Raw genomic sequence first — 25,249 nt, forward strand, 5'->3', positions numbered from 1 at the left:
ATCCAGAATTTAATTGAGAAAGACTTTCAAAAACAAAAATAAAAGTAAACAAGCATCTTAAATATTAAGTATACAAAAGGATCACCAAGTACAATTAAGAAAATTCAGCTAATCTGGAAGTTTTGTTTTTAATATGAATATATTTAAAACTTATTTTAGAGATAGTAAGAAGAGTAGACTTTTGTACATTAAATTAAAATAACTAGAGCAGTTTTTCTATTGTACTCATATTCTCACCTTGCATCAAAAATCTAAGTTGCATAGTCTTAGTCCATTTTCTCTTAGTATCTCAAAATACTTATAGCTGGATAGTGTTAAAAGGGGAAAAAAAAAAAAAACACTTATACAGCTCACATATTTAGAGGCAGAAGTCCAAATAGTCTATCATTGCATAATTCTCAGACAGTTTCCACAAAGTTTAATGCATTGAGGTTTCCATTTTTAATATTTCTGGAATGACTGGCACTGGTAGATATTCAAAACACACATTCACTGAATGAACACAGGGTTTCTTTCACATTACTGTTGATTGAAAATTGAGTGATTGTCTCTCAGTACAATCACATGTGGCATATACCTTACTATCTACAACTCAATTCAAGTTTAAAAAGTGTATACACACAAAAGTAATACAAGATACTCAGCATTTTCCCTTGGCTGTCAGTGCCACACCCACATGCACTTGTGTACTGAAATACTTTAGAACCCAGTGCCAACTCTCTCTCTTAAAGCATCCTATGTTGATAATTTTTTTCTTTCCGTACCCATCATGCCTTTCTTTGTTAACTCTGCTGAAGCACATGGAGTGCTAGGTTATAATTATTTGTTTCTTGGTTTCCATTTTGAACAGCACATACTTTGAGATTATGAGCTGTGTATTGTCCATCTGTATCAGCTTATCTTTTTAAAGTTTTTGACAGATATCGGTTAATCCATATGTGACTGTTTAATAAAATGAGTAAAAGTGAGCACTTATGTAAGAGGCAAAATATTTAGAAGGTTGCTATATAGATTGGCTTAACTGATCCCAACAAATGGGAATGCAAATGAATAAAGAACTTAGGATAGCTTAAATCAATATAATAATGACTGGAGGAAATAATAACTGAAGGTTTTTTGTTTATTCTTCCATCGATTTAAGTCTTGCATCAATTTTTCTCAGTAATATTTTCTCAATAATATTTTAAGATATTTTCACAAAGGGCTTGAACACCGTTTGTTCTTTAGATATATTTGCAGATATTTAATGTTTGTTGCTTCATCAACTGCCTTTTCTTAAACTATTTTAAATGTTTGTGACTGATATTGATAAATATACAGTTTGTTACATACAAATGTGCTAAATTTACTGATTCTAACAATTCATCTATAGAATCTTCTACTCAATCATGCCATCTTAAAACATGTGAGATGTTCTTTATTATAATAAAAAGATGGTCCATTCTTTTTGCTTGTTGTCTTCAAATACATGACTTCTCTGCAATTTATGAGATCATACACTTATTCCCTTTTAAACTCTTTATGTGGTAAATTATAGTGGGTGATATTTGAATGTGTGTAATAAATCTAGTATGTTATGTTGTGTTTCCATTTTAATATCCCAGTGAATTTGTTTTTTTATAATGTTTTATTTGGGATTTTTGTCCATTTTTATGAACGAGATTGACTCATAATTATTCTATCTTATAATGCCCTTATCAAATTTTGGTGTTAAGTTTATGTTGGCCTCATAATACAAATGGAGAATTTTATTATTTATATTGCACAATAAATTACCCCAAAACTTAATAGCTTAAAAATAGATATTTGTTATCAAATAATAAAAGGAAGATGGATATAAATAAGATAAGAAACAGAGAAATGAGACAATAAAATTGAGACTAGCTTAGGTGGGTGGTTGATATATAAGGTCTTTCCCAAGTTTGCCTTCAAATTGACCAAAACTGCACTCATCTGAAAGCTTGGGTGGAACTAGTGTATCTGCCACCAAGATGGCTCCCTCACATTGTTATTGTCAGGAGGCCTTAGTTTCATTCTGGCTGTTTTCATGGGGTCTCACTGTTCTTTTACATATGAATATCTTCACAATGTTATTTGAGTGTCTTTATGACAAAGCAGTTAATTTCTCCAAGAGCAAAAAGGATAATATAATACAGTACTCATATTATCTACAGTGGGTACATCATAATATCCCTAGGGGATGCCAGAAATTTCAGACAGTACTGAGATACCACCTCAGTCAATTAATAACCAGTAATGGTTATTGAGTGACTAATAGGTGGATACCATATAATGCATTGATACACTGGACAAAGGGATAGTTCACCTTCTAAATGGAAAGGAATGGGATAGCATGAGATTTCATCAAACTACTTAGAACAGTATGCCATATACCACATAGATATATCCTGTATTCATCAGATTGTGATAAAGGTGAATGGGGTAAGGGAAGGAGGATGGGAATGAGAAAGACAGTAGGATGAACTGGACATAACTTTCATATGTTCAGATATGAATACATGACCAGTGTAGCTCCATGTTGTGCAAAACAACCAGAATGGGAAGTTATCCTCCATGTATATATGATGTGTGAAAATGCATTCCTCTGTCATGTTTAATTTAAAAAGAACAAAAAAAGATACATTCTGTATTCACTTTTCTTCTCATATCTATTTTCCATATTTGTGTACTTCTATACTTTGTGGTAGATTTTTGTCTCAACAAAATTACTATTAGTTATTTTTTCTGAAGTTGTATCTAATCAAGAGGTAAATAAAAAATTGACGCCATAATTTCTTTTTCAACCTTTTTTACATATCTAGCTTTTCTTTTTGACTTTTTAGCTGCAATAACATGTTTTATACTTTTCTAATTTTCCTGGTGTGTTTGTTTTCAGCTATTTGCTCATTAAATATATGAAGCAAAGATGAATATATGATAATTTCAATTACTGAAATGTTGTGGTTTATTTCAGTTAAATGTTATTTGAGTATTTTTAAGTATTTTTTGAGTTACAGCCTTGAAATACTTTGTTATATGGAGAAAACCTTTGTGATAAATCATTTTAGAAATTATTTGAAATATAGAGACAATAATTTCTTCAAGTGAGGATATTCATTTACTTCTGTTAGACACTTGTGGGTTCCAAAAGTCCTATCTTAAGTCTCTGAATATTTTGTGGTCACTTCAAAGTGATGCATCCAGTGATCTAGTCCAACCAAAATTAGCATAGGAACACATTGTTTACCTCATTTCCTTCAGCCTACCAAAATACTTTGTTTCTCATTTGATTCACAGATATTGACAAGGGTTGGATGAATGGATGCATGGCTAGCTAGATGAATAAGTATTTCTGGCCATCAAGAAGTTTGGGGACTTCATAGGAGTAGAAGAGGTAAACCAGCATATGTGAGTCAATGCAGGAACAGGGCCAAACTTAAAAAAAAAAAATGCATGAATTAATACATGGTTAAAAACCAAAAACTAAATCCTCTCAATAGTTTCAATTATGTCTTTATATAAAATTATGTTTATTATATAATATACACATGTATATGTGTATTCATGCACTGCATAGCAATGTTTTAGTCAAGAATGAACTTCATATATGATGGTGGTTTCATAAAATTTTATCACCTCATGACTTTGTACTCAATTTGTGTAAGTAAACTCTATGATGTTAAGACCACAAAAACTTACATAATGATGCATTTCTCAGAGCAAGTCCCCTTGTTAAGTGGTGTATGCCTGTGAGTGTATGTGTGTAGAAGGGGGGATATTTGATTGTTAATTAACTCTTACTTTCAGAATCTTTGCCTGTGTTAGAAGATATTCTTGAGGCAGAAAAAGCTCTAGGTCCCTCCCACAAGCTTTGAAGAACCTCCTATTTCTTCAATTCTTCATTATTTTCTAAGTTACTTATATTTCCAAAAATGCTTTCTGAAAACTTTTCAAGGATATTAAGTTCTACTCAGGAAGATATATGATTGGAGCCAGAGTCTACTTTTCCATTACTGGAAACAGGAAGTTCTCAAGTGATCTAGATTCTACTTGTAGCTATTGATTCTGCCTTTACTTAATGATTAACATATGTTTAACTCATCTCATTGTTAATGTCAATTAATGTTACATTTATAATGGTATATAGCTTAAGATTTTTTCTTTTAACAATTAGTTAATAGAGTGTTTTTTAAGGAAAATTGATTCACCCAATCAAAATATATTTCATTTACCAGGAAGTATAACATTAATAGAATCTCATTATTAAATACACAGCCCATATCCAGGTTTTGTCATTTTTCCCAGTATTATGTTCTATACCTCATTTTTCCTGTTTCAGGATCCAATATGGGCTTCCTCGCTATAATTAATTATCTTGATTCTCTAGGTTTTTAAAATCAAGAATCTTTCTTCAGTCCTTCTTTCCTATTTTTATTAAGGTAATGTTCACAAACTATTTAACCCTTTTCAAAGGTACAATTCAGTGGCTTATCATACATTTAGAGTGTTGACTAGCCATTACTACCATCTAATCCCCACAAAATGTCTTCACCTAAAATAAAATTTATACCCATTAAGCAATTTCCCCCCATTTCTATCCCCTCTCAATCCACAAATCTCTCTGTCTTGATGGGTTTACTCATTCGAGACATTTCATATAAATGGACTCCTTCATTATATGGTCTTTTGTCTGACTTCTTTCAGACAGCATTATGTCTTAAATATTCACATTGTGTCATGTGTAAATATTTCTTTTTTTATTTCCAAAAATAGCATGTTGTCTGACAAAGCCATGTTTTAGTTTTCCATTATCATTTGATGATCACTTGTGTTGTTTGTACATTTTAGCTTTGTAAGTATTCATCATGAACATTGTTTGGAAAACCTTTTTCAATTCTCACGTTGTATAGAGGTAGATCTGGAATTGCTTATTAATATGACAATTCTGTGTTTAACGTTTTGAGGACCCATCAAATGTCTTTTCACAGTAGCTGAGTGCTTGCATTATTTAACACTCCCCTCAGCAATGTGCTTAAGAGTTCCCATTTCTTCAGATCTCCTTCTTCATATATATAATTGTCTGCTTTCATTTCTTCATTTTAATAACCATTTGCAATAAGCAACTCAGTGAGACCCTATCTCTAAATAAAATTAATTTACATCACTTTTTAAATATTTTTCAGGTGTCCATCAGTCATTTTCATTTCTTCTTTGAAGAAACATCTATGAAAATATTTGTTTTGATCGATATTTTAATAGAGTTGTCTACTTGTTTTTGTTTTGTTGTTGTTTTTCTGAATTGTCACAGTTCCTTTTATGTACAGGAAACTAGTCTATTATAAAATATAATTTTCAAATTAATTTTTCTATTCTGTGAGTTATATTTACTCTTTTCAATAGTGTCCTTTGATGCACACACACACACACGAAAAATTAATTTGGATAAAATTCAATTTATTTTTTTGTTCTTGATTATGCTTATAGGGGTCATATGTAACAAATAGCTGTCAAATCTAATGTCTACAAAATTTATTCCTATGGTTTTGGAAGAGTTTTTAAGTTTTATCTCCTACATTCAGAACTTTGGTTTTGAGCTAAATTTTATATTTTAAGTAGGTGTTTAAATTCATTTTCCTACTAGAGATTATCCATATTTTCTTAAAATATCTGTTCCTTATCATTGTAATCAATTGGCCATAAATGTATGTGCTTATTTATGTACTCTCAACTCTATACAATTGTTCTGTATATTTATTCTCATGGCAGTGTCACACTTTTTTGATTATTGTAGCTTTTTGTTAAGTTTTGAAATCAAGTCCTCCAGTTTTTTTCTTTTCCTTAGGAAGTTTTTTTTTTTAAATCATTTGAGTATCTTTGTATTTGTTTGTATTCCATTTGAATTTGAGAATTAGCTCTTCCTTTTCTTTATTTTTAATATATTTTTAAATTATTTATGACAGCGGAATGCATTACAATTCTTATTTCACATATAGAGCCCAATTTTTCATATCTCTGTTTGTATACAAAGTATATTCACACCAATTCATGTCTTTATACATGTACTTTGGATAATAATGTCCATCACATTCTTCCATCATTTCTAACCCCATACCACCTTCATTCCCCTCCCACCTGGCCTTATCTAGAGTTCCTCCCCTGCTCCCCTTCTCTACCCCACCATGAATCAGCCTCCTTATATCAGAGAAAACATTCAGCATTTGGTTTTGGGGGATTGGCTAACTTCACTTAGCATTATTTTCTCTAACACCATCCATTTACCTGCAAATGCCATAATTTTATTCTCTTTTATTTTGCTGAGTAATATTCTATTGTGTATATATGCCACCATTTTTTTAATCCATTAATCTATTGAAGGGCATCTAGATTGTTTCCACAGTATAGCTATTTCTTTCTTTTCTTAAAAACAAAATCAGTTAAAATTTTATGCTGGCTGTGGTGATATATGTCTGTAATCCCAGCAGCTCAGGAGGCTGTGGCAGGAGGATTATGAGTTCAAAATCAGCCTCAGCAAAAGCAAGGCATTAAGCAACTCAGTGAGACCCTGTCTCTAAATAAAATACAAATTAGGGCTGGGGATGTGGCTCAGTGGTTGAGTGCCCTAACTTTAATCTCTAGTACCTAAAAAAATAAAAGAAACAAAAAATTTAATGAGGCTACATTGTATCTGTGTATTAATTTGGGAGTACTACTATCATACTAACTGATTATTTCTATTCACCAACACAAGATGTGTGTAAATATATTTATTTTTTATTTAAATCCTTTCAATATTGTTTTGTAGTGTTTATTATAAAACTCATTACTTTTTTGGCAGAATATTATTCCTTTTCTTTCCTTTTTTTTTCTTTTTACATATACATGACAGTGGAATGTATTTTGACATATTATACATTACATGGAGTATAACTTATTCTAATTAGGATCCCATTCTTGTGGTTGGACATGAAGTGGAGTTTCACTGGTGTTGTATTCTTATATGAACATAGGAAAGTTATGTCCAATTCATTCTACTATCTTTGCTATTTGTATCCTTCCCTTCCTTTCTTCATTCACATTTGTCTAATCCACAGAATTTCTAACCTCCCTCATTCTTGTTGTGTGTTAGCATCTGCATGTCAGAGAGAACATTTACCTTTAGTTTTGGGGGATTGCTTATTTTACTTAGCATGATAGTCTCCAGCTCCATCTATTTACCAATGGCTAAGATATATCTGCTGTGTAAATATACCACATTTTCTTTATCCATTCATTTGTTAAATGGCACCTGTTTTGATTTCATAGCTTAGCTATTGTGAATTGAGCTGCTATGAACATTGATGTGGCTGTGTCACTGTAGTATGCTCATTTTAAGTCCTTTGGGTATATACTGAAGAATGAGGTAACTGGGTCAAATGATGGTTCCATTCCAAGTTTTCTGAGGAGTGTCCATACTTCTTTCCAGAGTGCTTGAACCAATTTGAGGTCCTACCAGCAATGTATGAGTGTACCTTTTCCCCCACACCCTTGCAAAATTTATTGTTACTTGTATTCATGACAATTGCCATTCTGACTGAAGTGAGATGGAATTTCAGTGTAGTTTTAATTTGCATTTCTCTAATTGCTAGAGATGTTGAACATTGTTTCATACATTTGTTGACCATTTGTATTTCTTCTGTGAAGTGCCTGCTCAATTCCTTTGCCCATTGATTGATTGGGTTATTTTGGTTTTTTGTTTGTTTGTTTGTTTTGGTATTAAGTTTTTTGAGTTCTTTATATATCCTAGAGATTTATGCTCTATCTGTGGTGCAAGTGACAAAGATTTTCTCCCATTCTGTAGGTTTTCTCTTCATATATTTTATAGATTTCTTTGATATAAAGAACCTTTTTAATTTGGTACCATTCTATCTACTGATTCTTGAGTTTACTTCTTGTGCTTTGGGATTTTTGTTGAGGAAGTCAGTACTTAAGTTAGCATGATGGAAAGTTTTGCCTACATTTTCTTCTAGTAGGCACAGTATGTCTGTTCTAATACCTAGGTACTTTGAGTTGAGTTTTGTGCAAGGTGAAAGATAGAGATTAAATTTCATTTTACTACATATAGATTTACCGTTTTCCCCAAACCACTTGTTGAAGATGCTGTCTTTTCTCTAATAAATGTTTATGGCCCTGTGTCTAGTGTGAGATAACTATATTTATGTGTGTTTGTCTCTGTGTCCTCTATTCTGTTCCATTGGTCTCCATGTTTGATTTGGTGGCAATACTATGCTGTTTTTTTTTCTCTAGCTTTATAGTTTAGTTTAAGATCTGGTTTTGTGAGGCCTTCTGTTTCACTTTTCTCACTAAAGATTGCTTTGGCTATTTTGGGCCTCTTATTTTTTCCAAATGAATTTCATGACTGCCTTTTCTATTTCTATGAAGAATGTCATAGTATGGTCATCTTGACAATATTAATTCTGCCTATTCAAGAGTATGAGAGATCTTTCCATCTTCTAAGGTCTTTTTGAATTTCTTTCTTTAGAGTTCATAGTTTTCATTGTAGAGGGCTTTCATCTCTTTTGTTAGATTTTTTTTATTTCTGTTAGACTTTATTATTTATTTTTTTAGACTATTGTGAATGGAAAAGTTTCCTTAATTGCTCTTTCAGTGGATTCATCATTGATGTATAGAAACACATTTGATTTATGAGTGTTAATTTTATATCCTGCTACTTTTAGATGTTTTCTGGTGGAGTGTTTGTTTGTTTGTTTTGTCTTCTAAATATAAAATCATGTTGTCTGCATAGGGATAGTTTAAACTCTTCTTTTCCTATTCAGATCCCTTTAATTTCTTTCTTTTCCTAATTGTTCTTGCTAGAAGTTCAAGGACTATGTTGGACTTATTTAGAATATTTCATCCATCAATGACTGAGTATACTTTCTTCTCAGCACCACATGAATTCTTCCCTAAAATAGATCATAACTTATGTCATAAAGCAACTCTTACAAATACAAAAATAGAGATAATACCTTGAATTCTATCAGATCATAATGGAATGAAATTAGAAAACAATAAAATAAGAATAGAAACTACTTTAATACCTGGAGACTAAATAATTTGCCATTGAATGACCAATGAGTATCAGAAAAAATCAATTAAATTAAAAAAAAATTAGAGGTAAATGAGAATAGCAACACAACTTATCAAAATCTCTGGGACACTTTGAAGGCAGTCCTTAGAGAAAAGTTCATTGCATTGAGCTCATTCATTAGAAGAATAGAAAGCTACAAAATAAACAACCTAACATTATAGCTTAAAGCCCTAGAAAAAGAATAACAAATCAACAACAAAAGCAGTAGAAGGTAGGAAATAATTAAAATCAGAGCCAAAATCAATGAAATTGAAACAAAAGCAAACGAATGCAAAAAAGCAGCAAAACAAAAAGTTGATTCTTTGAAAAAATAAATAAAGTTGATAAACCCTTTTGTAAGCTAATCACATGTAATGAAAAGGAAATATTACCATGGACCCTACTGAAATACAGATGATAATCAGAAGCTATTTTGAAAATTCATGCTCCTAAAATAGAAAGTTTGGAGGACAACAATAAATTTCTAGAGATATCTGACCTACCTAAATTGAATCAGGAGGACATAGATAAGTTTTCAGAAAAGAAATTGAAGATTCCATAAAAGCCCTACCAGCAAAGAAAAGCCCAGGACCAGTCAGATTCTCTTCAAAGTACGCCATGAAAAATAAAGAGAGGGAACACTTCCAAACTCATTCCATGAAGCTAGGATCAACCTGATACTGAAATCAGACAAAGATATATCAAGGAAAGAAAACTTCAGACCAATATCCCCAATGAGTGTAGATACAAAAATTCTCAGTAATATTCAGGGAAATCACGTACAAAAATGTGTTAAGAGGATAGTGCACCATGATCAAGTGGTGTTCACCCAAGGGTGCAAGTTTGGTTCAACATATGGAAATTAATAAATGTAATTCACCACATCAGTATAATTAAGAATTATATTGATAAGAATTCCATGACAAAATACAGTGCTTGACAAAATGCAGCACCCATTTATGTTCAAGACACTAGAAAAACAGGCATAGTAGAACATACCTTAACATTGTAAAAGCTGTAGACCTTAAACCCACGGCCAACATCATTCTAAATGGAGAAAAATTGAAAGCATTCCCTCTAAAACTGAAAGAAAAAAATTCTTAATGTTTATGTTTTGTATTCAAATGCAAATGGAACTATTATCTCAATCTAAATATGATTTAGTGAGAAAATGCTTTCCTTTCTCTCTCATTATGTATTTATTTATTTAGGTACTTCAATTCATTGAGATTTAATTCCTTATAGTCCTTTATGACAATTTATTATTTTAATGTTAAAATTGTTCCATATTTGGAAAATGGAAAGCTCTTTGATTTTTTTCCTGTGAACTTTTGATATGTGTAGTTTGTTCTTTGTGGACTTTTTTCATTTTTGAAACAAGTTACTAGATTCATATTGCAATAATCCAAACACAGTCCCAGAATTACTTATTTTCTTGTAAATATTTTAGTGGATAATTAGTGGATAATGGTATTTGTAAATTAAGATGTTATATAAATGTGCAAATCATTAAAATATACAGTTTATAATTTCTCATATTGCAAGTTTTATTTATTTGTTTTGGAATATCAACTGATATATATCTGTCTAATTCACTTTTTTTTTACTTTTTAGTTCCTCCAGTCATTCGAGTATATCCAGAAAGTCAGGCTAGGGAACCTGGTGTAACTGCAAGTCTTAGGTGCCATGCAGAGGGCATCCCAAATCCTCAGCTTGGATGGCTGAAGAATGGAATAGATATTACACCAAAGCTGTCCAAACAACTCACTCTTCAAGGTACCTTTTCCTTGCTTTCCTTCACTCTCTTAAATTATCATGCAGAAGTTTTATACTAAAATGTTAACACATTTTATATTATTTGAGAAGAAAAGAAAATATGAAAATAGAATATCTGTGGCAATAGAATGTAATGGATCTGAAGTAATGGTTATAATTAGACATATTTGAAAGAGCCCTTTAATATTTTTTATGGTTTAAATAATAGTGTTGTCATAATGATTAATTATGCTATCCTTTTGTTGATAAGTAATGTATTAAATTACATATCTTTTAAATACTTTTGAATTATATGCTGAACATATATGTTCATATATATGCTGAACAAAATAAATGGAACTTTTCATAGAAATATTTGGAAGTTACTTTTTCTATGCTTGAGTAATAGATTAAAATAGATATTGATAGATGGTTTTAAAAATCTTGATATCTTTAGTGAAAATTTTCTAGCATATTTTTTATCTAGCATATTTTGTAAACAAAATAATTCATGTTACTAAATGTATTTCACATTTACATTGAATTAATTATTAATTTATTCCATTCTAAACAAAATATTATGCTAATTTTATTATTTTGAAATATATATATGATTAAACATTATTATATAGATTACAAACGATCACAAATCCACATTTCATAAATGGAAAATAGAAAATAAATTGTTTTTAAAGGTCAAATGTGTCAAAGTAATTTCATATTATTTATTAATTATAGTAGCATAAAGGAAAGTTTAAATCCAATTTTCATTGTTAGATGTAGCACAATAGTCACTTCATTTAAATACAGATTTCATAGGCATTATATTCCTTATTTCATGCCTTTAAACTTCTTCAACTGACGTTAGTACAAATTGTATTTTTTATTATTTATATAAGCAGATGTTTCTATTATTATTCTACTTTGTTAGTGAAGAATTTCAATTAGTAAACCTTTTAAAATAAAGCTTTCTCAAACTCTTATTTTTGCAAGTCAATATTAATGAGTCTGTTAAAGTATTATTCAACTTTCTAAACATGAATCCTAGAAATCGATATACTGATAAACTTAGATCTAACAAATTTATACACATAAACTACTGCTTATATCTCAGTGTTTATAACATGGAGATTAGATTAATTTGATTAATATAAACTAACAAAGTCTAAGTAGTTTCTGATTTTGTCATCTCTGACCCACTTAATAACAGTAAACTGTACTTACAAACATATATTTTGTTTCTAGAGGTAGTGGGAAGACATAGTTGGAGGTTCTTACAAAATACTTTATTAATTTTAAATACATAAGAAAATGGATAAAATTTTGAAAGGATAATAAGAAAAAAATTAAAAAGTAGGAAGGACAACCCAAGAGAAAAATCTGTGCACATACTATGGATACTATAGTGTCCCACTATGTTAGACACTGTGATTATATAATTTTCCAATTGTTCATCATGTGTTTCTTTAGTCTTTGTGTGTGAAGTTTAAGTCTAGGCAGTAATTGAATAATTGTGGTAATGTATGGGATAATATGTGAATAAGAGGAAGTAAAATTTCAAAACAACACAAATATTCATCCTAAACAGACTAGAATAAATAGAACAAAGAGAGTAAAAAGTCAGCAGATTCAGGAGACCAAGAGATAGATACTAAAGAAGAAAAGAAGAGAAAGTTAAAAGTGGGAAAGAGCTCAACAATGTCAGGACACATAGGAAGGTTACATAAGGTCATTAACATGTGTTTATCTGTTAAGCTTGTCTTTATGTCTCAGTAGCAATCAGTCTTCAATGTAAAGGCTGAAACAATAAAAAAATATCCTTCCAGATTTTGAAAGTAAGAAAACAAGTAGATGCTTGTGGGAAAAATTAGGACTAATGGATAATATCTGAGGCAAGTGTCAGTAGAGAGAAACGAGTGAGACAAAGATTATAGAAAGAGCCTTGGAATCAATGAGAAAGGCTGGAAAATTTTCCGTGAAAACAAACAAACAAACAAAATAATTGTATTACAATAAGAAAACATAAGAGAGTAACCATCTAAAGTAACAGCATAGTAGGATATGAAAAGATAAAATATCTAAGTTAATATCTAGTTATAAATGTTAAGTAAAATGGATTTCAAGTAGTACTGAATATCCAGCAAACTGAAAACTGAATTTGAAAATTTATAAACTTACTTAAAGAATAGAAATGTAATTTACTCCCAGAACCAAGTACAGGGACTTCAGGGTAGTGCCAGGATAGGTTTGCATATTCTAGTTCTAGAAGGTAGTAATCAGACGTGTTAGGATGATGAATAGACAAAGAAATTGATAGTTGTGGTAATAGAGTGAAAAACCTCCAGGAATGCATGTTTGGAAGATATATAAGATTATTGGGAAAGAAAATTTAAAAAATGAACAAATTCAGTTGAACTTGTGATGAAAATCTAGAGATTTTAGATGTAAGTCTTCAAAATAAAGGTATGATTTTTTGGAGGGAGCCATATTTCATGTAAAACAAGAGGTTGACTCGGGTTTCAATGTACTATTAATTCTCTAATATTTAGAAGCAGGGTTTGTAATCCAAGGTCCACATACCAAAGTAAGATAGCTGTCAATTTCTGTAGATAAAACGTTGAGTTTATTTTATTTATTTTTATAATATAGCTGCATTTATTTCTTTAAAAAATATTGTGTATGGCGGCGGCTTTTATACTGTTATGTCAGAGGTGACTCATTGACACAGAAACTGTACGGCCCACAAAGCCTAAAAAATTTACTATCTGGCTTTTTTCAGCAGAACAAAACAAAAACCTTCCAATCTTTGTTTTGAAGTAGTGTTTCTCAAAAAGGATTGGGGAAAAGAGGGTATGCAGTAATCATTTCTAAGTAAAGAAAAAGTTTAAATTTATTCAAATGATTACTATTCCCCAAACATTCAGTCCCTCTCCGTATTTTATTCACATCCATTCAGAACCACTAACTCCTAGGAATGGCATTCAAGTTTTTGCCATTGGTTATCTATTCTTCTTTTCCCAAACTTAGATGCCCTAATGGTATTGTCCTCTTTCTGTCAAAACCAGTCCTGTTCCAGACAGATGCAGTGGCACATAGCTATAGTCCTGTTAGCTACTTGGGAGGATGAGGCAGGAGGGTTGCAAGTTTGATGTCAGCCTCAGCAACATAGGGAGACACCCAGCAATTTAATGATATCCTGTCTCAAAATAAAAAAAAAAATAATAAAAAAAGGACCAGGGATGTAGCTCTTTGGTTATATGCCCTGGGTCCGATACCCAGTACCCCAAACAAACAAAGCACCATAAGAAACCATGTTCCATTCTACCACCCATCATATTCTTGTGATTGGATAACATGGAACACACATGCACAAAACACGCAGAGCTATGCACACAGACGTGTACATGAAAAGATAAAGGAAAGGAGGGAGGGAAGAGAGAAGTAGGGAGAGGAGCAGAGGGGACAGGAAGGAAGGAAGCCTCAATAAATGAGGACAATAAACAAAGAGTTTTAGAGGCAGATGGAACAAGTGTCCAGTCCTCGTCCTCAGAGTTGATGATTCATTCTATGAAGCTCAGAGACTTTATTTGCCTACTGCCAGTATATTGTAAATTATTAATTACCCCCTTGTTTCTACATTGGGGAATATAGCTTATTATTCAAGGTTTAACTTAAAATATTATCTCCCCAATATTTGAAAGTTGTGTTAGTCATTTCCTTAAATCTTTGGTCTTACATTGATTCTATCAACTTCCATCTAATACTGTATTTTAGCTAAATTTCTGGAAAGAGACTGAAATTCTTAAAGACAATCATGTGTTATTATCTTTGTGTCCTCCAGCCCTAAAAATTCCAGATATGTAATAAGAACTCAGTAATAAGTTTGTTTAATGACAATGGTACACACACATATTCTCAATATCCTTTGAATGTATTTTCATATGTGTTTTCTTGAAAATGAATAGCACGGCTAGTTAAGTTTCTATAAAAGCTTGGAAAAAAAGTGATTTCTAAATAGATTAATAAATTATAGTTACCAGTATGCATCACTTGATATGCAATACAGGCAAAGAAATGGTATAAAATATAAATATAAAATATAAATCATGTGCATTTGATACAGAGTTATTAGGCTCTTAGTAATAGAATGACAGCACAGTTTACAAAACTCTCAAATGCTTCTGGAAGAATTTGGCATGCTTCCAAAGTATGGAAGTAGGAAGGAAAACAGTTTAATTAGGACAAGCTAAGTGAACTGTTTGACTGTGTAATCGGAAAGCACTGTACCAAAACTGAAATTGTAGTTTACAAGTTGCATTTGCCTTCTGTTCTCAGCAAATGGCAGTGAGGTTCACATAAGCAATGTGCGCTATGAAGATACTGGAGCATATACTTGTATAGCGAAGAATGAAGCAGGAGTGGATGAAGACATCTCTTCTCTTTTTGTGGAAGATTCTGCTAGAAAAACCTGTATGTATTGTGCATGCAAACACACACACACAAATATACACACCATACTTAACTTTATAGCTTTTGAGAAATATATTCTTTTATCACTTTTTCCCCCCAGAAAACCAAGGCACCAGAAAACTATGAAATAGTGCATTAAAGCAATTTTCATATTTAGGAGGGATGGGATCTTGAAATACTAAAAGCAAATTTAAAGATTTTTTAGAAAGCTTGTGAAATTTTCACCGCAGTGCTGGAATTATTTTCTTTTTTTCTTTTTGCAAGCATATGTAAGACATTTGGGGGTCTTAACTTCCCATTTTCTCATGTAAGAATTTAAATTCCTTGCAAAATTCCTCTCCTGAACAATATTTGGGGAATTTGAGGTCCTCAAATATTTAAAAGTTATATCTTATAGGTTGAATAAATTCACATATTTCTTTATTCATCAGTTGCATTACAGTCACAGGCCCCTTGGCTGTAGAGTAGCTCTTCTGTGCAGCAGATACTGTGGTTACTGCCTCCTGGAAATAATTACTGTCCCTGGCACTGACCCTACTTTGTGGCTGTTCTTTTAAATTTACTTTACTTTTTTTCTTTTCATTGTGATTTACACATAATATATATGCATATTTATGAATTACAATCTGATGTTTTGTTCCTCATATACATTGGACAATGATTGACTTAGGATAATTAGCATATCCATCACTAAGCATTTTAATTTTTTATGATGAGTACATTCAAATTTCTCTCTCCTAACTAGTCTGAGGTATGTAATGCATTATTGTTAATTATATTCACCCTGCTGTTCCATAAAACACCAGAACTTAATGGATATGGATGGGCCAGGGATACCGAAGACAGATTACTTTTTATTGTGGCTGAATTGCCTGTTATAGTGTTTAATCAAGTAAACTGTCAGAAAACACAGCCTTTTCTTCCTCTGGTGTACACATTCCCTAGTGTGGTGTTTTGGTATAAGAACTGGGTGTTCTTGAAAGAATGGTTTTCTTTTCTCTATGCTCTCTGTTTGACTTTTTATGCTTCTTACTTACTAATATAATTTTTCTAAAAGACTGATATTGTGAGAGCCTCTAAATTGTTAGGCCCATTTCTCAGAAACAAGATTTTGAACCTAGCTAAACCACTGTCCCAGGAGTCTTCTTACTCCTTCTTAAATCAATAAGTGCATATAGAGTGGATCTAATCATAAAGAGAAAAATACCCAGGTCCCAGCTGCCAATATACATTTATCTACATTTTGTCTGATTATGACAAACATCATTATAAGCAAATATTTAAAAAGAAAAGTTGTAAGATAGGAAAGGAAAAAAAAAACATGCAAAAAATGACTTCATGATCTAAATATTGTCCATAATAATTACTTTACTCTTTTTCTGCATTTCTATTGAATACCAATTTGAAATTTGATTTCTGTTAAAAATAATTTTAGGTAACTAGTAATTGAAAACTCTCGTTTTCTTTGCCATTTATAATATGTTTATGAAATATTTTTATTTCAACTCTTTATTCTGATTTTCTTTTAATGCTTATCATATATTTTTCAATATATTTTTCTTGTTGCAGTAGTAAAACATCTAGTCATAATTTCTTTAACCAGTGACACATACAACCTTTCAGCATGTAATTCTAGAAAAGTTTTAGAATAAGCATTAATGAAATTTTAGTCATAATGTACATATGAATATGAGTAATTGTAAATAGCTTCTAAAATTGTGCTTTTATTTTAATTGGTTTGACTTATTCTTTTAAATTTTAAAGATCAAAATAATACTTTTAAATAATTTTTGGAGACTATATGTTAGCAGTATACTGTTAAAATCAGAAATAATATATCTGAGAGGTACCAGTGTAGACCTTGTCCTGGCATGTTGTGTTCATCAACTTTTTGTCATTATGATCAAAGTACCTGACATACAAAAATTTAAGAAGGAAAGATTTTTTTTGGCTCATAATTTCAGAGGTTTCAGTCCATGTTCGACTGCCTCCATTGCTTTAGGACTGAGGTAAGGCAGAATACCATGGGGAAAAGGCATGGAAGAGCAAAAGAAAAACTACTTACTCCATGGGGGCCAGGAAGTGAGGGGCGGGAAGGAGAAACACAAAGTAGAAGATCAGGGAGATCAAGGACAACCCCTAGTGACCTACTTCCTCCAACTTTGCACCCTATCTACAGTTCTCACCATCTCCCAACAATGCCATCAAATTACCCATCCTTCAGTAGATTAATCCATGGATGATATCAGAGCCCTCATGATCTAATTACTTCCGAAGAACCCCACTCTTTAATTATATTGCTGCATTGGGGACCAAATCTTCAACACATAAGCTCTTCAGGAACATTATAGATACAAACATGATACATGTATTGTTGTAGAACTTTCAAAATCACTTATAAGGTAGAAACAATACAATTGAAAGATTCAGAGATGTTTTTCTAAGTCTGGAAATAACATATTTATAGGTTTTACTTGTGCTTTTCAATTATGTGAGCTATCCAAGGAACAAAAGTAGAAACTAATGGGTTTCAGCAGTACAAAAACCCCAAGAATTCTTAATTCAGTTCTACTATAATCTATTACGGAGGTACAAATTTGGTTTATTTGGAATAACTAATTTTTTGCTGATTTAAAAAATGCTCTTAAGTTTTGCTAAACTTTCACTCTATTTACTACACTAGTAATTAAGAATATATCATATATGTTATTGATGTAAAACTTCCAGATTTTAGAAAGAATGTAAATAATTAAAATCAAGACAATACTATAAAAGAAAACTGAGTACAAAATGAGTAGCTATGGAAGATTAAAAACTGAAATTTTGGGGTTGGCTCAGTGGCAAAGCATATGCCAGGTCTTAGGTCCAATTCCCAGCACCAAAAAAAGAAGCCTCAGTGGAGATCCATGGTGCATGCCTGTAATCCTAGTGGCTGGGGAGGTTGAGGCAGAAGGATCGCAAGTTCAAAGACAGCCTTCAGCAAAAGCTTGGTGCTAAGCAACTCAGTGAGATCCTGTCTCTAAATAAAATAAAAAATTGGGCTGAGGATGTGGTTTGGTGGTTGAGTGCCCCCGAGTTCAATCCCGGTACCCCACCACCACCACAAAAAAGGCCCTAAAAATGTTATAATATTTTTGTGGTAGAAGACTGTTTTCATTGGATTGTTTCATAATGTGAAGTAAATTGTTCAAATTCCATATAACAAAACAAAACTTAAATTAATTGGAGATCACATTAGGGAAAACTGTTGTCTTTTGTAACTGCCAATTAAGAATTTCTCTACATTCTTCTCTAGTAATTTTGTGGCCACAAACCATATTAATTATATATGGCATGTTTGTATTTTGATAGATATTTTCAAGGAATTTATAAGAACCAATCACAGACCCATCAGTAATAACTTTATGATTTTATTTGCACATATTTTTTAAAAAACTCAATGGCTTATCCAAATACAAAAAAAATAACTTTTTCAAAAGTGTTTTCCTTTTAGTGGTGATAGGATACAATATTTGTCAACAAAAAGAAGACTGGTATAATAGAAAAGTATGATTTTTGCAGTAAGATGTGAATCGAATCATATAAAGCTCTGAGTCTTGAGACCATTGTATAACCTCTCGGAGCTTTGATTTCCCCATCTGTAATGTGGAATAAATACTAACACATTAAGGGATTTCTGTTCAGCTATTACATATAAAGCACTTATTAGAGCTGCTATACATACAGTAGCTCTTCTCTGACTCAGGCTTATTTTCTGAAAATAGCTTCCTATTCCTTGCTAGAAATATTGACAGTTTTCTTTTTATATACAAAAGCCTGGAAAACCCAGTAATTGCTGGAAATCAGAGGATTTCAAATTGAATGATGCTTCTGGGTATAGAAATAGATAAATAGTTGTAGACACTGATCTAGACCGATATGTGTGTATGGACATTCATGATATGTATACAAATACAAAATATTATTTCTCTTTATACTTTAAAAATGATTGATTCAACTGATTGGAATATACATCCTTTACTTAACGGAAATACTAATATATTTTAAATAAACATCAAAATATCTTGCCCAAGTTCATTTTTGCCAGAGTGAAAGCAAAATCTACACTTCTTTTCCCCTTTATACTTATCCAATTTATATTCTTATTATATTTTTAAAATACTATAGCACACATTTCCTCTGTTTTCTTTTTGAAAGATGCAGAGAAGAGACATGTTATATTCATATTTAGAGTATAACAAGAAGGATTTACAAGTTTCACAGTAAATGAAATACTTTGTTTAGCTATGGCTTCAATATAATCATTCATCTGTTTTCTACATTATAGATCAGTTGTAGGTAGAATTTTTTTACACTATGTTTCCAAGCAATATAATACTGTTGAGAGAATGACTCATTCAGAGCATCATATGGCTGAAGAGTCTGTGTTTTGCTTCTACTGTGATCTTTGAATTGGAAAACTTTTGAGTTACACTGCCCAATTTTGTCAACAGAGCTCAGTGGAGGTTTTCTCATGAGACAAATTGAATCAGAAAAATGTGCTTCAAAATAATTTAATCTACAGTTATTTTAGGGACAGAGTTGGATAATTAAGACTTAATGGAGTGATGCACAGGGAGGACTTAAATGCAAAGAAGAGTAGAAATGAGTCATAAGGGATTCTGTGGTACTTAGAACAGGGAATAGAAAAAGATGATATGAAATATGTGAGGCAGGTTTAGGCAGAAGTATAATGTTGTTTATTTGAAAGCATCTTGTATATAGCATAAATAACTGATACATTTCCATTCCCAAGAGGAGTCAATTTTCAGAATGAAATGATTCATCTTCAAGGTTAAAGTAAATGAAAAGTGATAAAAACCTAGATTGCCATAGAAAGCTTTTAAGCTACTGACTGCATTAAGCACTGAGCACAGATTGTATCCTATTATGCCAGGATATTAGTAAGGAGTATGGTTAATCTACTTTCTTGAAAGTATTATAATATAATGTATAAATATAATAATACATTATAGTCATATATTATGATCAATGTATCATAACTATACATATGCCTTTCTTTTTATCATTGTTACAAGCAGAGTTACCCTTGGCATTATTGTGCTATTTCAACAATCTTTACCTTGGAATTGATTTTAATAAATTAATTGTAATTCAGTATATTGTTAACAAAAATGATATAATTTGTTCATAATTGGTCAATGTGAACTAAAATCTACTTGTAAGATTCTTTAAAATAATATTTAATTTTATACTTTTTCTTAGAGATAAAATTTCATTAATTTCAAAGTGGACATCCAGTTATTCCATTACCATTCACTGAATTGTTTATTATTTCCCTATTTATCCGCAGTACCAACTCTGTCACAGTATTTGCAACATGTTTGTAGGTCTATTGTGAGATCCTTCCTTCATTCCATTACTAATTTTCCAATCACTGATTTTATAAGGTATCATGATGGAATAAAATTTTAATACTTGCCGCAGTCCAACTGCAGCAAAATAACCGGGGGGTGACGAACAACTTGTGTACGTTGATACAGCAGGAGTGGGAGCCGTTTATTGTAGGACAGGAGGGGTATTTATACATTCCACACAGGTTATCTAATTAACATAAACTAGATACAGCAGTCAACCAATAAGAAATCTCCACACTTAATGGCTCGCTGGCGTTACTTCACAAACCACTCCGTCTGGCAAAATGCCAGGCGCCATCCAGACTTGTTTACAGACCTTAACATTAACCACTCGCTCTGGCAAAATGCCAGGCGCCATCCTAACTTGTTTACAGACCCTAACATTTGCCAGGCGCCTTCCTGACTTGTTTACAGACTCTAACAAATACTACATAAAGAAATACTTTCCTCCACCACTTCTCTTTCTCCCTGTTACTCTCTCCTTAAAATGTTATAAATGTGTATATATTGTGTAACTGCAATATATGTAATACAACAGAGATTTAGACATATGATAGAATTCATGTACTTGTACCCACAATTTCAAGCAATATACAAATATTTATGGTGTACTTGGTCATTATAGAAATAGAAGAGTTTTAAAATAGATTAAAGCATAGTTTTTACATAAACAAAAAGTTTAAATGATATTGAGAACTTTGAAAAAAGAACAGATTCTGGTAGTAATGGCAGATTAATTAACTTCACTAATCCTCATTTCCTTCTTATTTTTAAACAAACAAAAAAATACTTCAAAAAGAGATTGTATACATTTAATAAGATCACATATACAGTTCATAATAATGTTTCCAGAGGCCAGGAAGATAAATTTCATATTTCTTTCAAATTCATATTTCTTTTGTGAAATTCCCCAAACTCTTTGTTTAACAATTGTCATAGGTATTTACATATTAATAAGCTTATTCTAATAAAAATACACTTACAATAATAATTCATGTGCAGTTAATCATACTTGATAAGCATTTATTTACTTTCTGAGATTTTATTTATTATAAATTATACTTTTCATATTTCTTAATTTGACCAATGACATTTTCCCATCTTTGAACTACATTGTTACATAAATCATTTCATCTTCATCTGTTGACCCAGAATATGCTGAAGTTATCTGCCTCATGATTTCCATATCTGAATACTATATTTTTTAAAAACAATAACCTTTCCAATATCCTTAATTATATGTTTCTAACATGTTGCCAGTTCTGCACACTAGTAGAGCTTTGTTATACTGCAAGACAATATATGATCTGAATGTCACTAAATTGACAGGTTTACAGGCATTCCTGTTTCCTACATAGCAAAATAAGACTTAAAGCTTTCTATATTAATTTATTGTGTGAATTTCCATCATATCCCATTAGTGGACCATGTCAATTTGCCTAAATTGATTAATGACAAGTTGATAATGAAATTTTATTTATGTTACTATAGGCATGCAGACTAAATAAACTTCTATGTACTGACAGTATTGACTATAATATCTTTGTGAGAATGTGGAAATAAAGAAAAAATAGATGTTATAAAAGGTTCATGTGTTGAAAGCCTGCTCCCCATCCAGTTGCTGATAGGTACTGTTGGGAGGTAGTGGAAGTTCTAGGAAATGTCCCTAACTGGAAGAAATAGGCCCTGGGGATTGTACCTTTGAATGGTAGGTTTTTGTTCTTGCCCCTTTTTTGCTCTTTTATTTTTATTTTTTATTTTGCTCCTAGCTGCCACTAGATGAACAGCTTTCCTTCAACAGGTCCTTCTCCCAAGATGTTCTGCCTACCAAAGTAAGGGGACCAAGTGATGAAACTAAACCTCTGAAACCATGAGCCAAAATATGTTTCATCTTTTAAGTTGACTTTCTCAGATATTTTGTCATAGTAAACAAAAATTGATTTTTAAGAGTACTAAGAATAAGCCCAGCTTTGTTTATAGTAATACAAATATGTATATAAATATTTATGTTCATCAATGAGGAATTGAATAAATAAATCTACATGGCTTAAAATGGAATATATTGAAATTGTTAAAATTAATGTTGTAGATATGTTTATCTATATTTAAAAATACATATATTTTATAGCACAGAAAAGTATATAGTCTCATCATTTGATTAAAAAGCATTCTGAAAGATATTATATACCAAAATGTTCATAGTAGTCATGTCTAGAAGCAATTAAATTTCCATTTTTATTTTAAGATTTAATGCTATTCTCTTCTTTTCCTAGTCAATATTAACAAACATTAAACTTTTAATAAATGGGTATACAAATCTCTATGAGACTTTAAAAATATATACTAATATTTTGTTGATGGTGTTGAGGAGAAATGAATGAACATCACTCCAAAATTTTCTTAATATGCTGAAGTTATCTGCCTTATGAATAAATTCTGTCCTCTGAATAAAGAAATTCTGTCAGATAATAACATACATTTATAAAAAATAATAAAACAAATATGCTTCTGAAATGCCAAGCTTTTGGGTGAGGAACTGAAATGAGGAGTTATCTCAAAGTTTCGTGAAGTCTAATCTATGCCACACATTTATATCAACCGTGCAAAGAGCTCAGATTACACATCTCTGTGTCCTCTGGACCTCTGTTTTTTTCAGTTATCTGAATTAGGATAATGGCTGATTAGGAAATAAATATTCCAGAGAAAGTGATCTAGACAATTTGATTATTTTTCTGCATCTGTGTTTTCCAGCTCTGTGTACTTTTTCTTATTTATGTTACATATGAAGTGTTAAACATAGAATGTCTTAAAAGATATTTTTCTGCTCTCATGAAGTAAAATAGTATGCCAACTGGAAAAATCTTTCCTCCCAAATCAATCCTACTGTCTGTCTAACACATATGTTTATATTAGTCTCTGCTGCGAAGAATAAAAATCTTTCGGAAAAAAACATTCATGCAATGATGAAATTTTAATGGAAACTAAATTTTTAATGAACAAAATATGTTTTCATCTCAAACAACCTATTACAGGGTCAAAATGTGTTTCTAACTAGAATTGGGACTCAGAAAACTGAGGTTACTACAAATAAAAAACATATTTTCTAATTGAAAATATATTTTCTAATTTCATTATTACATGATATTCTACTGAAGAGTCTCTGTGTATGGGTATACATAACATGTATAGTATAACCATTATTTTACTGTTTATGATTATATTAATATTAACATCAGAAATTAATTTCAATGTATCATTCATAGAGCAAACTAAACATCAGAAAAAACAATTTGATGAAGTTAAAAGTAAGGAGTTCTTTATGGTTGGTTGGTTGATTTTTGAGATGGGGTCTTGCTATGTTGCCCAGCCTGATCTCAAACTCCTGGGTTCAAGTGATCCTATATACTGTTGTTCCTGGCAAGATGTTCTGATCACAAAAAGTTGTCCTAAGGATATTGTCAGCACAAGTTAATGACAGAAACTTATTATCCTAAATAAATAGATAAGAGTAGTCAAACAAGCCAAAAGCAAACTCACCTGTGGTTTTAAAAAGACATCAGAGACAAGGAAAACTGAAGGGCCAATCTAGATTACTCAAAGATATTAATCCACATAAGTTATCAAGGAGACACACAGAGAAATCCTATTTCACATCAACTAGAATAACAAAAATTTAAAAGTTGCATAATACCAAGACAGTGAGGTTTGGAAAAATAATAATTATACATTGCTAATATTATTGTCAATTTTACCATCTTTTGAAAATCATTTTGTCATTATCTGTTAGACTTGGTTTTGCATATTCCTTTTGAGCCAGAAAACACACACATTAGAAAAAACACTGAATTGCCAGCCATTCAGAAATTATATAGAAAGAACTTACCATATTATGAATATTTTGCTCTTATTTTAAAGCTTGTTTCAAATTTACCTTTTAATTTCTTCTAGTCCTCCATTAAAACCAAGTCAATTAGCTATATAATCTTTAAAATGGCTATATTTTTATTTGGGCAATTTAAATTTGTGTGAAGCTAGTTACCTTGCAAAGTATATGAATATTATGATAGTAATACTCCAGACTTCATTATTTGTTTCTTAAATGACCATTAGAAAACGGACATTTACCAAACTTCGGAAAGTGAAAAAGAGCTTTTATTACAATGGAGAAAAAAATATCTAGAGTGAGCAAAATGTTTGCTCATTCATACTGTCACCTGTTAGAAACACGCAAACATGTTACTAGCATGTGGTAGTAACATGAATAAATCAATTTCCCACATTCAGAAAGGTTCTATTTTAGGTCAAGTAGAACTACAGTACATAATTAAATAAAATAATTCTCATAATAGACATAGAAAGCAAGAATGACAGGATTGCAGACACAGAAAAGACTTTCAAGTTGAATAGTGTAGTATCTTTTGAGGTGGTGAAATATAAACTGTTCATTGGTGGTTGTGGTGATACTTCCACAGCTAGAGACACAGGAGAATATCAGACCTAA

At 31.3% G+C, this 25,249-nt stretch overlaps 1 protein-coding gene across 3 annotated transcripts in view; it reads left to right on the forward strand.

Annotated features, from left to right (window-relative positions):
* Positions 1-25,249, forward strand: part of Fstl5 (follistatin like 5) — a 721,807-nt gene that overhangs the window by 571,551 nt on the left and 125,007 nt on the right. For all 3 annotated transcript variants that reach the window (XM_071614852.1, XM_027926695.3, XM_071614853.1), the window contains exons 8-9: positions 10,721-10,882; positions 15,197-15,331. In XM_071614852.1, the coding sequence (XP_071470953.1) occupies positions 10,721-10,882; positions 15,197-15,331 (297 nt within the window). The remainder of the gene's footprint in view (positions 1-10,720; positions 10,883-15,196; positions 15,332-25,249) is intronic.

Source organism: Marmota flaviventris, chromosome 7, assembly GCF_047511675.1.
Source record: "Marmota flaviventris isolate mMarFla1 chromosome 7, mMarFla1.hap1, whole genome shotgun sequence".
Lineage (NCBI taxonomy): Eukaryota > Metazoa > Chordata > Mammalia > Rodentia > Sciuridae > Marmota > Marmota flaviventris.